Genomic DNA, 14,000 nt, shown 5'->3' on the forward strand with positions numbered 1-14,000 from the left:
TACCCGGGCCTCGGCGTCATCCTCGTGACGTCACCATGTGCCGCAGCAGGAACTAGGTGCACTGCGCAAGTCTGTGAGCCGAATCTCTCGTCCGATCTCTACAGTCTCGCGAGGCTTAGGGCGGCGTTCTTCCCGAGGGCGTCACTGGGCCCGGGCACTGGGGTTCTGGGACCCGGACTAGGGGCGGAGCTGGGAGATGGCGTCCGGAGCAGCTCGGTGGTTCGCATTGGTACGCGTCGGATCTGGGGCTTCCCGGAGCGGGCTGACCCTGAGGAAAGGTGGTGATGTTTCTGCCGGACGGAGCTGCTCAGGTCGGAGTCTGGTACCGTCGAGGTCAGTCATCGTTACTCGCAGCGGCGCCATTTTGCCCAAACCGGTGAAAGTGAGTGTCTGCCTGAAGGCGGGGCGAAGGGGCCGAGGCCAATCATTGTGGGGAGTGTGTGCAGGTTGACGCTGATTGACAGCTGCAAAGGCCAGTCGAATGACTGCCTTAGACCGGAAGCCGGATCAAGGACAAATTTTTGCGCTGAAGCACTGCTAGTTTTGACAAATGGGAGGAAGTGGCCGGTTTAGTTAGTGGTCGTTGTTGAGCTGGGTACAGGGAGATAGGAGATGGGGGTCGAGAGCGGAAAAAGACGGCACTTTGCACTAGCTCATCCAGAGGAGCGCAGTGCCCTGGCTGTTTGGAGCCAAAGGAGTCTGCTTTATGCATAAAGTATAGACAAGTCTTGTAACTTAACTACTTCGTAGTTGATGGGATGAAAAACGCATTGGTAAATAAACGGTTCGTGGGACAGACCTTATCTTTTTGTGAGTTTGGACCTAGTTTTTAATTCATGTAACTAGGTGTGCAGGGAATTATTACAATCAGTGTTTTTACAAATGAAAAATGAGGGGCCAGAGTAGTGAAGCCAGTATGCAAAGCTAGCAGCTGAGTTAGGTTCTGGAATTCAGATTTCCTATTGGTAAAGCCCCCACCAGGTCCTGTTTTCCCACTACTGAGTGTTATTACATGCCCTCAGTACCCTTGGAGTTTTTTCAGTAAAATAAGAACAATCCCTTATACAGAATAAGTTTGCTTTTTTTTTTTTATTCCAGGTCTGTGCGAGAGTTACAAAACAAAAACAAATTCTTTTTTTTTTTTTTTCCAACCTCCAGGCCTCCAACCTCCAAGGCCTTCTCCACTCTTGTAAACATTGAATTTAAACATATATCTCCATTTAAGTGGTTGAGAAAGTAGAAAGCATCAGATGAGCATTTCCTGATTTCCTATAGCTATGAGCAAACTTAAAAACTTCCATGCATGTACATTCATCTTTTTTCCCTTTCTTCCTTTTAAAATGAAATGTATCATTTCTTATCTATCGTGATTTTACTTGATCTTGATCTTATTCTCCCTTAAATCTTTGTTATATAAGTTATTTTGTTCCTTTTTCTATACCTAATTCTATTCCTTGGTATAATTCTATACCCAGATTTAAACATTTTCTAACTTTAATATTTCTATGCTTAAAAAAATGCTCCCCCTAAATTTCTTCCTAGCTACTGTATTATCCTAATCCTCTGTTCACAGTAAAGCTATCCATAGGGTTTTCTATACTTATATTCACATTTCCTCTTGCAGTCTCTCCTCAGCCCGTAACAACTAGGATTTAGCAAATCTACCTCCACTGTTATTGTTCACACCAGTTACCAAGAGCCTGTGTGTAGCTAGATCCAATAAACCCTTCCCAAACCCTTACTTAATTTCTTAAAATACATCTGAGGCATAATTGACTTCTGCTTGCAAATGGTCTTCCTTTGACATTCATGCCACCACATTGCCCTGGCTTTCCTTCAACCTTTCTCATTTCTGTATCTCAGCATCTTTTAAATACACAACAAATTCTTTTAAAGCTAGTGTGGCCAACGCAAGCTTACACAGAGTGAATTCAAGCCTGTTTCACAGCAAGAAACCAGGTCCATGTTAGGAAACAGCAGCCTTTATAAAGAGGCACGATTGAAAAAAAAACATTTTTTGAGGTGGGGGGGGAACCCCTGTAGAGAAATAATGAGAGGAAATGTTGAGATTTTATTGAAACTTCTCAAGTCTATTTAAATAGCTAGTCTTTTACTATAAAGACATACTGTTTTCAAAATACACGTTTCTAAAATGTAATATAGTGAAGATAAATTGGTCAGGCACCAGGGAACCAGTTAAAGAACTCTACAGAATATCTCCACTGTACATGTTCATAATTTTGTAATCTGCTTGCATGTATTTAGTGACTTACTGAAGCAAAACTGAACTCTTATTTCCCTAGTCCACCTCCTAGTACCTTCTCACCTGTTTAAAAGCATCTGCAAGTAACTAATAGCTCTTGCCCTAATTTGGACACAACTGAAGTGACTTAGCAGCAGTAGCCCTAATTTTTAGATGTAAGAGTGCCTTGTATTTTTCTTTCTGATGTACAGTTTGGTGGCCATAGAATCACTCTCTCTCTTCTTCTAATCATTTTTCTTGCTCCAAATTTTTTCAAGGACTTTAAAATCAGGTTGCTTATGATGAATCTGAGGTCCACAGGAGGGAATGCCCCTGAGAGGGCCAGGCCTGTGGTCTTCCTAGAGTGGGCACTGGAGCTCACAGCCACCACTCTGACCCTCTGCAGATGTCCTTTGGCCTTCTCCGCGTGTTCTCCATTGTGATCCCCTTTCTCTATGTCGGGACACTCATTAGCAAGAACTTTGCTGCTCTACTTGAGGAACATGACATTTTTGTTCCAGAGGACGACGACGATGATGACTAACAGGTAAGATTTGCTTCTCACCCCTACATGGACCAGGAGCGGGAAGTGGGGTGGAGCCTCTGAACTGTGATGTGATTTGAACACTCCACGCAGGAGCACGGACTTTTAATGAATTTACACACTTGCTGACTAACATCTTTTACGTCACCTTTTCTCTATGTTGGATGAAGGAAACTATCTTATTGACTTACAAAATTCACTGGGGTCTCTTCCAACCAGGTTGAATCCCAACCACCCTTTTCTGTTTGCCCTTTTGAAAGTGTTAGTCGCTCAGTCGTGTCTGATTTCTGTGACCCTGATGAACTGTAGCCCTTGAGGCTGCTCTGTCCGTGGGATTCTCCAGGCAAGAATGCTGAAGTGGGCAGCCATTCCCTTCTCCACGGGATCTTCCGTTCTGACCCAGGGATTGAGTGCTGGGCTCCTGCATTGCAGGCAGATTCTTTGCAGTTTAAGCCTCTAGGGAAGCCCAGTTGCCCCTTATGTACCTTCAATTCTCTCAACCCACGAACTCTGTAGACAATTTAGTATGCCTTACACGCCTACCACAGCTTCATTTCATCAGCTCCACACTGAAATTTAGAAACTACAGGCCCTTGTCAGTGCGCTCCGGTTACCGGTGCAGTCTGTGCACAGGCACTGCAGCCTGGCTCACACACTGCTCACACACCTTTCTCCAGGGCCAGTTCCATTCAGCTTTCTTGTGTTGACTGCCCTAATAAGTGCTGCTTGGCTGTATTACTTCTGTAAATAAGAACCCTCCTGACTCTTTGGTTTTTAAGGCTTGTCATGATCTGGTGACACCTGTTATTCCAGCCTCATCTTCCATATTCCCAACCACATACCTATCCCCAGTTATTCACTATGTCTTGAATTCCCCACTCTTACCCACTCCCAGGCAGTAGCCCATTATCCCTCCCGACTGAAAGACTGTTTCGCACTTGTGCTTATTTCTACCAGTTCTTCATTATCTTTGATGAAGTCTTTCCTCATTCCTCCACTGGAAAGTGACTGCTGTGTCCCCTTACTGATCAGTACCACTTGTGGTATTCAGTATTATACGCTTAAGATATACCCTAAACTCTACTCGACTACATTCTTGCTGCAGGAAACATGTTTTTTTTTTTTTTTCTTAAATATCTTTGGGGCCCCAGTGCCCGGTCTCTGGTGAATGTAAATTTATGAATGAATAATTGAATGTACTCAAAACCGCCTTTCTCCTGCCATGTTTGGTAGAACCTCTGTGGAATTCTCTCTCAGTATATGGTTAGAGGTCTGTTTTGTCAGCCAGTTCATTGCTGCTTTCCTTTTTTGCAGGGCATGGAGAAAGGACAGAAGAGAAAGCCCTAACTTAAGAAATGGTGATGCTTGCAGCCTCTCCTCCTTTCCCGTCAGATGGGCCCGGGGAAAGCCCTCAGCCTCCCAACTCCAGTGAAGACCCCTACACGGTCTGTGACCACAGCCCAAATCCCCAGGCTCTGGGAGGTTCCCGGAGATGTGCTGTCCACTGAGCATAATCAGGTTATGAAAAACCATAATAAACATCAACTCTGTGTGACTGAATGATGGCTGGTCTCTCAAGTCAGCTGTAGCTGCAGTTTCTTGTCCCTGCTGTCCTGTCTCTATCCACTGAACAAATAGGTCTTTGATTTACAACCCAGGGTCTTCAGGCCCCTGTGGAACCACAAAGTAATTTGGGGAACCTGGGACAAATTTTCATTATTTATAAAAGCCTAACAGTTGCACAGGCTAACTAAGGGCTGAAACTTTTGTGCTGAGTAACACTGGCTAGCTATCACATGCAATCAGAAACAGCTTTGAGTGTTTAAATAAGTCCTTGAGAAATACCACTTTTTAGCAAAACATGGGTTCCTTAGCTGAAAAAATAATAAAGGGGCTGTTGGTGCTGAAAAATTTGGGACTCCTCAGGGTGATTGTATCTATAGATACTGAAGCCCCTTTTCCAGCATTTAGACTGTCCAGGGATGGACCAGAGACCACCACCATCCAGAGCCAACAGTTCTTTAAGTGGGGTCAAAATGTTTTCCTGTCACTTGAGCTACACCTCAGTTTACAAAGGGAATATTTCTGCTCCGTGTGTGCACTGAACAGCTGTGTCTCTAGCAGAATGCCTGAGAAGGAAGTTAACTTCATTTTAAGGACCAGCATTGTTGCAAGTAGAGGGCTAGGCTGCTGAGCAGACATTTTCTTCAGAACCCAGGGAAAGAGCCCAGCTTGTCAGCTCCACCTCTCAGCCTCTTAGTGCTGCTCTAACCCTTTCCAACAGTAAAAGCTGGTTAATTTTGGATAATCTGTGCCATCATACCAAGCTATCCACTCCTGGTGGCTATAGAAACAGCCAAGTTAACGAAGCCATCTAGCACATACCCAGAATGACAGTTTCTGAGCAGATGGCCTCTTCCTTCTGTTTACCGACATGCAAGGCTCGGAGAAAAGAGAAATCTAATTTACTGGAAACACCACACTTCAGGAAAAGGGAAAGAACAGGTGGTGTGTATACCGGACCCAACTTGTTCAGACAAAAAGTGAGAGACTACAGAAGTAGAGCTTCCCACTGGGGAACCAATGGAATATCTTGAAATGACCGTCATATGTTGAGTTTATTTTTGCTTTAAAATATTTAAATATCAACATGCACCTTTTCCATTGAGTGATTTCACGGGTCGTGCCCAACATAGAACTTGGACAGGAAATCCTTTGGCCTTGGTGCTTCTGTTTCATGGAAAAATCGCATAACATGTGTCCGCTGCTTCCACACTTTAATAGTTTCTTCCAGCTCCATCTTTCCCTGTACAAGTGAGGGGACAGGGCTCAGTCAAGGGTGGCTGGGTGGAAGGAATACAACACTGAAGGCCAGAGTTCGATCCTCTCTCGCACTGACTTGTTGAGTGACCTTGGGCAAGTAATATGCCCTGTCCAGACCATAGTTTCTGCATCTGGAAAATGAGGTGGTGGACTAAATAATCTCTGAGGCCTGTCAAATATATATATTTTTAACCCTCTGGCTGACTGGTTCCAAGGGGATAACTTTTGGTCACCAGGCCTCTGCCCCATGACTGCCTAACCTGACTGGCTTAACATGTACCATTCTTTCCACGTTACTTACTGGTCCGTGCTGAAGTTGCCACTGATGCTAGTGAGACAGACCAGAGAGACAGAATCAAGCCCAGGATCTGACTCCACTCACTCAGCCAACTGGCCTGCTCTTCTGGCTGTAAACTGGCAACGTGGTGAAGCGGTAACTTGCATGGATGAGGTTCAAGAAGAATTCAAACTTCCCTCTTTCTTTTTTTAGTTTTAAAATGCAAGCCCCAGTGAATTTTCCCTTGAATAATCTTATAATCTATTTAACCAGGTGAGAACCTCCAATCAATTGTTCCTTTGAAACACTAGGTAACAGTTGCTGACCCAGTTGTTGCTTTTAAATTTGGGTGATAAAATATTCATCTGGAAAGCTCTGGACAAGTTGCCTTCTCTTTTAAATAACAGTTGCTGACCCAGTTGTTGCTTTTAAATTTGGGTGATAAAATATTCATCTGGAAAGCTCTGGACAAGTTGGCTTCTTCTTTTTAAATCAGGGAGAGTCAGTTACCTTAATTACCAGAAGATCAACCACCCTGGGGTCTGTGACGTGCGCATTCTTCTTAAACATTTCCCGGACTTTATCACGTCCCTGTTTCACAGAGATGTCTAGCTGGAATAGATGCACTAGAGAGAAAACATGATTCAGGATAGAGATGGTTAAAATGTGTTTTTTAAAAATTGAGTCAATGTCTACTCACTGAATACATAGGTTGCCCATTCACTCCATTCACCAAATATTAGCCTGAGTCTAAGCTCGGTACTTGAGGATGTGAAGAAGCGTGAGATGTGGTACTGTCTCAAGAGCTTACGTTTTGTTTGGGGAAACAAGCCCACTGCATTTGAAGAGGCAGCACAGCACAGCTCAAGAGTACGAATAACCTGGGTTCAAATCCCAGCTTTGTCGTCTATCAGCTGTATGATTCTGTATACGTTAAACTTCTCTATGCCTGAGGGTGTTTATTTACTGGTGAAATGAGGAGGCGAGCAGCACATACTAACTCCAGAGCTGCTGTGAGGATTCTATGAGAGAAGGAAAGATGCTTAGGCCAGTGCCTGGCATGGAATAAGCTCTCAATAAATGTCAGCATTATTATTACACAGAACAACCGGCAAGAGATGCAGGGCTGACATTAACATACAACGATACGGTATAGGTTTGTGTACCATGCAAACTTAAGAGCTGAGGGAGGCTGCTGAGTGTGCAGATAGGGAAAGGTGTCAATCCAGCAGGCAGTTACTACCATATTCGGTTTACCAAGGGGAAGGAGAGGGAAATTTAAGATCTAACAGCTCCTGCTTTCTAGGTCTTAAATCCACCAGTGCAAACACTGCAAAAATCACAATATTCAGTAATCCCTGATTAAGTGCTAAAACAGTGGGACAGACTCAGTGACCTGGGAGTTTGACAAAACATACATGTGTCTTTGAAAATTAGGGTTCAGTCATTTCATTCTCATCTCTGGCAGTTGGCCTTCAGTGGATTTGCTGATGACAAGGACATGAACGGAGTCTTGTATGGTAGGTAGATGGGATAAGGAGGGAAGAAAGGGGCACATAAGGTAAGCAGAAAGCATAACCAGGCTCATAGACTAGAATGAGCACTGTGGTTGAGGAGACCAGTGGGCTCATTGGTGAGAATACCCTGCGGTGTGGCCATTCCTGTGACAGGTCCACTCTAGTCTATGGAGCCATTACAGCCAGCTCTGAAAACCATGAGGGCCATCTCATGACTGAATTAACCAACAACAAAGCATGAATCTTTAATTATACAGGTAGCTTAGTGACAGCAATAGAAAAATAAAGCTCTGCTGAGGGAAAGAGCATGCCAGGCTGACTCAACCAAAGAATAAGCAACAGCAGAATCTAACAGGAGAAACTGCACCCCAGCTTTACAGGAAAGTGTTAAAGAACTCGTCTCCAGTGGAGTGCTGGAGCAGCCTGCCATGATGAGCCAATTATACACAGCTCTTCCCAAATGTGCCGTCAGCGACTCCACTGAGAGCCTAAAAGCAACCGTGGGGGCAGTATTCACGGCACTGAAAATGGCAGGGGCTTTCCTGGTGGTCCAGTGGTTAAGAATCCGCCTGCCAATGAAGGGGACACAGGTTTGATCCCTGCTTTGGGGAGATCCCACACACTGGGGCAACTAAGCCCTTGCGCCACGACTAACTGAGCCCACACGCCGAGAGCGCGAGCTTCTGGGTAAGAGAAGCCCGGGCACCACAACGAAGAGCAGCCTCAGCCCTCTCACGGCAACTAGAGAACATCTGAGCAGCCACAGAGACCCAGCACAGCCAAAACACACCACAGTATCACATCAGGAATTTTAGAAAAGAGCCAGCAAAGAGACAGTAAGACAGAGACACAAATTATTGCAAACCAACCTGGATCCTCAACGTTGGAATCTTACCACTAGAGCGCTGTGGGGACTTGCCTGAAGTCAGACAACTGATCCCTGGCAAACAGAGGCCAAGAATCCAGGCTGTTGGTTCCTTAATTTACAATTAAGGAAAGGAGTATGAGGAATCTTCCCCCTGCTATCAGTGCTTACCTCTCCTACATTTTCATACTAGAATTCGGTCCAACCTCAGGAGAAAAACCAAGGTGCCTCCATGCACACGAGCGGAGCTGGTGTCCACCTGACTCCCATTCCCCAAGGTCTCCCGAACCACACACCAGTGCACTGGGCGTGTGAATCTTCTCAGGAATATGTTCACAGGCACAAAGGCAAAGTTTTGCTTACAATGTTGTTCAAAGATCCCTGAAAGTCTCTCCTCTCAGGTTAAGAATCCTTGTTTCTAAAGAGACAAATTCCATAGCTTTGTCCCAGCTGTCCTCCTATCCCACCCCCCTGAACACACCCCTTCACCCTTGAGACAGGCTACAGGAAGGCAATCAGGACAGCTAAGCACCAGTCTGCCGAACTGTTCTTTGGTCTAAATCGGTGGCCGTCAAACCTGTGATGATTCTGCCCACCAGAACACTTGGCAACATCTGGAGGCATTTTTGACGGTCAGAGCGACGGGGAAGAGTGCTAATGGCATCACTGGGTGGACGACAGGCATGTTGCTAAACATCCTACAAGGCACAGGGCAGTCTCCACAACAAGGAACTATCCAGCACAGATGTTGCTGTCGAGAAGCCCTGGTGTAAACCAATTCCAACTGTTCCTTCTCAACTCACAGATTCCTGGCTTACTCTTTGAATCCTGAATATTTTAATTTCAATTTTAAAAGCATCTGCGAGGCTCAAGAGGAAGATATGAAAGTGCCCCTTCTGGATGAAGGTGACTTCCACGGTACGTGTTTTCCTCAAGTTACTGTTAAGGCTTTTCTGAGTCAGGAAGGCTCGACACATGAGGAAGGATGACACTGGTACGATTCTCAGTCATTTGCTCCAATTCATTTTGGGAGCATTTATACCAAGTGCCAGGAGATCCTGAGATGGGAAGGTAGCATGGTGTGATGAAAAAGAGCATGGGATCTGGGGTCAAATGAGCTGGGTAAGGTCTCCACACCATCATGAACAATGACCTTGGCTGGGGTACAACTCCTCAGTCTGCTTCCTCATCTAAAACACAGGAGAGAAAATAACCTCTGACCTAACTCCTTTACAGGAATGTGGTAAAAATCAACTGACAACATCTTAGTAACACACTGATACAGATGTTAACTGTTACAAATTGCAGCATTTATTTCCCATGCCTCTATTATGTTTGGGGTTTTAATGATCTGGTTATATGCCTATTTTCCTGAGTAGACCATAAGACTCTTGAAGGCAGGGTTGTGTTTTAATCACTTTTCTATCTCTCTAGGCATCTAGTACTGACCCTGTAGTACAAGAAGTACCCAGTAAAATGGAAATTAAATGAATAGTTTCTATAGAAAGTCTCCTGTCACACTGTAACCAGCAAGCAGCATGTATTATTTTTTTCAAAGGAGGGAATCTGCGGAGGTTTTGTTCTGTGCTTCCATGCAGAGGCAACCACCCAGGCAAATGGCAGTCTGTTCCAAGTGTGCAGCATAACTGGGCCCTGTGAGATTTCAGGGAAAACTACAGCAGGAGCTGAGCAGACAATCAGGGTCTGATGGTGTGATGTGAGACAAGCTTATGTGCCTCAGTTTTCTCATCTGTAAGACAGGGAAACAACTGGAACCCACACCACAGTGAGGCATCTGGCACAGTGCTGGGCCACATGTTTGCATTTCAATGAATGCTGTGTGTGTGTTCCATTACTCAGTCGTGTCCGAATCTCTGCAGCCCCACAGACTGCAGCCCACCAGGATCCTCTGTCCACAGAATTCCCGGAGCAAAAATACTGCATTGAGCTGCCATTTCCTCTTCCAGGGTATCTTTCCAGCCCAGGGACTGAACCCGGGTTTCCTGCATCTCCTTGCACTGGTAGGTGGATTCTTTACCACTGAGCCACCTGGGAAGCCCCCAATGAATGTTGCTCAGGCAAGTGTGTACACTGGTGTCACGATATCCATCACTGGGGATTTCAGCCGAGGATCCGAACTAAGGATTGGGAATAAGTAAAAGTATAGTATTGCTAATAACTAACATAATAATTATTATGCAATTGTGCAAATCTCAAAAACGACAGCATGATCTTGGTTCATTTCTAAGGCAAACCATTCAATACCACAGTAATCCAAGTCTATGTCCCAACCACTAATGCCAAAGAAGCTGACATGAATGGTTCTGTGAAGACCCACAAGACCTTCTAGAACTAACACCACAGGCAAGTTTGGCCTTGGAGTACAAAATGAAGCAGGGCAAAGACTAACAGAGTTTTGTCAAGAGAATGCACTGGTCATAGCAAACACTCTCTTCCAACAACACAAGAGGCAACTCTACACATGAAGCACAAGCTGGAATCAAGATTGCAGGGAGAAATATCAATAATCTCAGATATGCAGATGACACTACCTTTATGGCAGAAAGTGAAGAAGAACCTAACAGCCTCTTGATGAAAGTGAAAGAGGAGTGTGAAAAAGCTGGCTTAAAACTCAACATTCAGAAAACTAAGATCATGACATCTGGTCCCATCACTTCATGGCAAATAGATGGGGAAACAATGGAAACAGTGACAGACTTTATTTTTGGGGGCTCCAAAATCACTGCAGGTGGTGACTGCAGCCATGAAATTAAGATGCTTGCTCCTTGGAAGGAAAGATATGATCAACCTAGATGGCATATTAAAAAGCAGAGACATTACTTTGCCAACAAAGGTCCGTCTAGTCAAAGCTATGGTTTTTCCAGTAGTCATGTATGGATGTGAGAGTTGGACTATAAAGAAAGCTGAGCGCCAAAGAATTGATGCTTTTGAACTGTGGTGTTAGAGAAGACTCTTGAAAGTCCCTTGGACTGCAAAGAGATCCAACCAGTCTATCTTAAAGGAAATCAGTCCTGAATATTCATTGGAAGGACTGATGCTGAAGCTGAAACTCCAGTACTTTGGCCACCTGATGCAAAGAACTGATTCATCTGAAAAGACCCTGATGCTGGGAAAGATGAAGGCAGGAGGAGAAGGGGACAACAGAGGATGAGATGGTTGGATGGCATCACTGACTCAATGGACATGAGTTTGAGTAAACTCCGGGAGTTGGTGATGGACAGGGAGGCCTGGCGTGCTGCAGTCCATGGGATTGCAAAGAGTTGAACACGACTGAGCGACTGAACCAAACATGATAATTACAATGATGAATGTTAGATATGAATGAATGTTAGTTATTATCAATACTTTTACTTATTCCCAATCCTTAGTTTGGATCCTCAGCTGAAATCCTGTGATGGATATCATGACACTGGTGTACACAGGCCTGAGCAAACAAGCTACAGATCACTGATCCTCCCCACAAAGGTGTTGCACCCCCTGGAGCCCCCCCTACCTGGAATCTCCCCTGCTCTACAGGCTGCTGTAATCCCCTGGTTTCTCTTCCTCTTCTCAGGACCCTCCTGACTCTGGGCTTATCTTCTCAAACAGTATTTGAGGGACAGTCTTGGAGGGTGTTGGTTCTGAATTAACTCAATATCTGGGCTCTAGCCTTAGTTCAGTCATTGATGTTTTACCCTTTGCAAAGTATTCTTCCTGTCATCTGGGTCTTGTCCCCCACCTCCTGTCCTCCCTGCAACAAGAAAACATTCTTGGGCACCCACAAAGTGTTCTGCCAGGCAAACCTATTTTTAAACATCTGCATTTGAATACACACACCACCTCACACACTTGCTACTATCACTGCCCTACACTTATCCATCTGTTCCCTGGACGTCTGTGAATTTGTAGTCCCCAGGGATCACTCAGGTTTCTCCTTTCCTTGTATCCTCTGGGTTTCAAGTTTAAATTCTGATCCTTGATAACCTCTTAAAAAGTCAACCTGAGGGCAGTAACATTGTGGAGCAGACACAGCTCTCATACAGTAAAGAGCTGGGTTCTGCATGGACAGTAAGCCCTATAAATAACAGTAACAATAACAAGCAGCAAGAGGAGCAGCATTTAATGAGTGTCTAAAATGTCAGACCCTATGCCAAGTACTTTAGATGCATAAACTTAATTTAACAGAGCAACTCTCTGAAGATACTATTATTATCATTCTACAAATGAGGAAACTGAGGCATAGTGAGATGAAATAGCTTGTTCATGGTAACACAGCTAGTAAGGGCCAGGGTTTGGAGGCAAGTCCATGTAACTACATTCTACTGCTTCTCACACACAGGTACAGAAGTGGCAGCCCTGAGAGCTATGGTGCTCAGGTCACTTAAAAACACAACTCCTCTCAGACCACCAATGGTGGCCTCCATTAAAACACACTTCTCCAGGGGATCTTTCCAACCCAGGGATCGAACCCTGGTCTCCAGCATTGCAGGCAGAAGCCCTAAAACACACTAACTCAGAATAGACAATCACAAAATATCGACAGTGCCTGATATTTGTACTGCCCTTGACAGTTTGTCCAACTTTTCTTTGGTCAGGGACACTGGGCAGCAGCACTGATGGAGATGCCAAGACAAAATCTCTCTGAACCCAGGGAACTTATGTTTTAATCCTTCAGGAGGACAGACTGGCTCTCTGACATCTAAATGAAGACAGGGGTGCTGGTGGGGGCAGGGAAAGGAGTTCCTAAGGAATATTAGGGGCCTGTGGAGCTAGGTAAAAAGACCTGGGAGACTGCAGGAGGCCACCTCACCCGGAGGGACTGGAAAAGGCACCACCGTCTTACTGGATGACCTTGGGAAACTCACTTCCCTTCCCCGGTACTGCTTCCCTGCGGTGGATGTGGGAACCAGGTGATCGCTGAAACCCCACAACCCCTTATCTGTATAACCTAATGAAGAGTCTGTAAATACATTCAGGAACTCGAGTTGGGTTCCAGATCCACCAGGGGCGGGCCCTCGGCCTTGCACAGATCACTTCGACTCTAAGGGCCTCAAATGCTTCATCTACAAAACGAAGTGTGTCACTGACAGTCCCGGCTCTCCCTCCCAAGGGTTCAGGAAGAATTAGGGGGCCAAACAGCGAGGGCGCCTAGAAGCGCGGCTCCGACGCACAGCACGGCTGGTCTGACCCGCGCGCCGCCGCCAGGTCAGGTCCACCAAGGCTCGTGTGACCCTACTCGCCTGAAGCGCTCGGAATCACCTCTGCTCAAGTTGGTGACCTCAGCTCGGCCCGGCAGAAACGGGAGGCCGGGACGGCTGCGACCTTGGGCGACTGCCTCCCGGGCCCCGCGTGAGCCGCTGCCTCTCACCAGTGTTCGGCACTTCCCGATACCAGGCTCGGTAGAGCTCGCGCACCCTCCGCTTGGCCTCGTTCATGTCCCGACTGAAAATGGGCTTCACCGAGGTGCTAGCCGCAACAGCAGCCTGGCGGAGTCCGCTCGCCGCCATCTTGCTGAGAAAATCACTTCCCAACTCCACCCCGTTTCGACCTGTAAGTGCGGCCTAGGGACGAATCTTTTTTCTCATTGGCTAGAACTTAAAGTCCCGCCCCTAAATGCCACTGGTGGGCGGGAGAACGGCTACGGGGCTCTCTGATTGGCTAAGAAGCCACGCTCTGGGAGGAGATAGGCAGGTGTAGGCTGCACATGCTCACCTGCGGAATCGTAAGGTCGA

General features: G+C 45.9%; 2 protein-coding genes across 2 annotated transcripts; one reads left to right on the top strand and one right to left on the bottom strand.

Moving 5' to 3' along the window:
- Positions 1-91: 91 nt before the first annotated feature.
- SMDT1 (single-pass membrane protein with aspartate rich tail 1) lies at positions 92-4,346 on the top strand. The gene is made up of 3 exons (XM_020876870.2): positions 92-382; positions 2,649-2,789; positions 4,101-4,346. Exons 1-2 carry the CDS (start codon positions 197-199, stop codon positions 2,784-2,786), a joined length of 324 nt encoding a protein of 107 aa, XP_020732529.2. The 5' UTR covers positions 92-196; the 3' UTR covers positions 2,787-2,789; positions 4,101-4,346.
- Positions 4,347-5,385: 1,039 nt separating this feature from the next.
- Positions 5,386-13,828, bottom strand: NDUFA6 (NADH:ubiquinone oxidoreductase subunit A6). Its single transcript, XM_020876869.2, has 3 exons — positions 13,637-13,828; positions 6,397-6,512; positions 5,386-5,592 (listed from the first exon to the last, which is right to left on the bottom strand). The coding sequence occupies exons 1-3, from the start codon at positions 13,773-13,775 to the stop codon at positions 5,461-5,463; spliced, it is 387 nt and encodes a 128-aa protein (XP_020732528.1). The 5' UTR covers positions 13,776-13,828; the 3' UTR covers positions 5,386-5,460.
- Positions 13,829-14,000: the final 172 nt, after the last annotated feature.

This window comes from Odocoileus virginianus, chromosome 23, assembly GCF_023699985.2.
Source record: "Odocoileus virginianus isolate 20LAN1187 ecotype Illinois chromosome 23, Ovbor_1.2, whole genome shotgun sequence".
NCBI classification, from domain to species: Eukaryota; Metazoa; Chordata; class Mammalia; order Artiodactyla; family Cervidae; genus Odocoileus; species Odocoileus virginianus.

Excerpts from the sequence above, each read along its gene's own strand:
- SMDT1 (XM_020876870.2), top strand. The coding sequence starts at position 197 with ATGGCGTCCGGAGCAGCTCGGTGGTTCGCATTGGTACGCGTCGGATCT. Across the intron at positions 383-2,648 it reads TTTTGCCCAAACCGGTGAAA|ATGTCCTTTGGCCTTCTCCG; the intron begins GTGAGTGTCTGC and ends GACCCTCTGCAG.
- NDUFA6 (XM_020876869.2), bottom strand. The coding sequence starts at position 13,775 with ATGGCGGCGAGCGGACTCCGCCAGGCTGCTGTTGCGGCTAGCACCTCG. Across the intron at positions 6,513-13,636 it reads TCGGGAAGTGCCGAACACTG|TGCATCTATTCCAGCTAGAC; the intron begins GTGAGAGGCAGC and ends TTTTCTCTCTAG. Across the intron at positions 5,593-6,396 it reads TTGATCTTCTGGTAATTAAG|GGAAAGATGGAGCTGGAAGA; the intron begins GTAACTGACTCT and ends TCACTTGTACAG.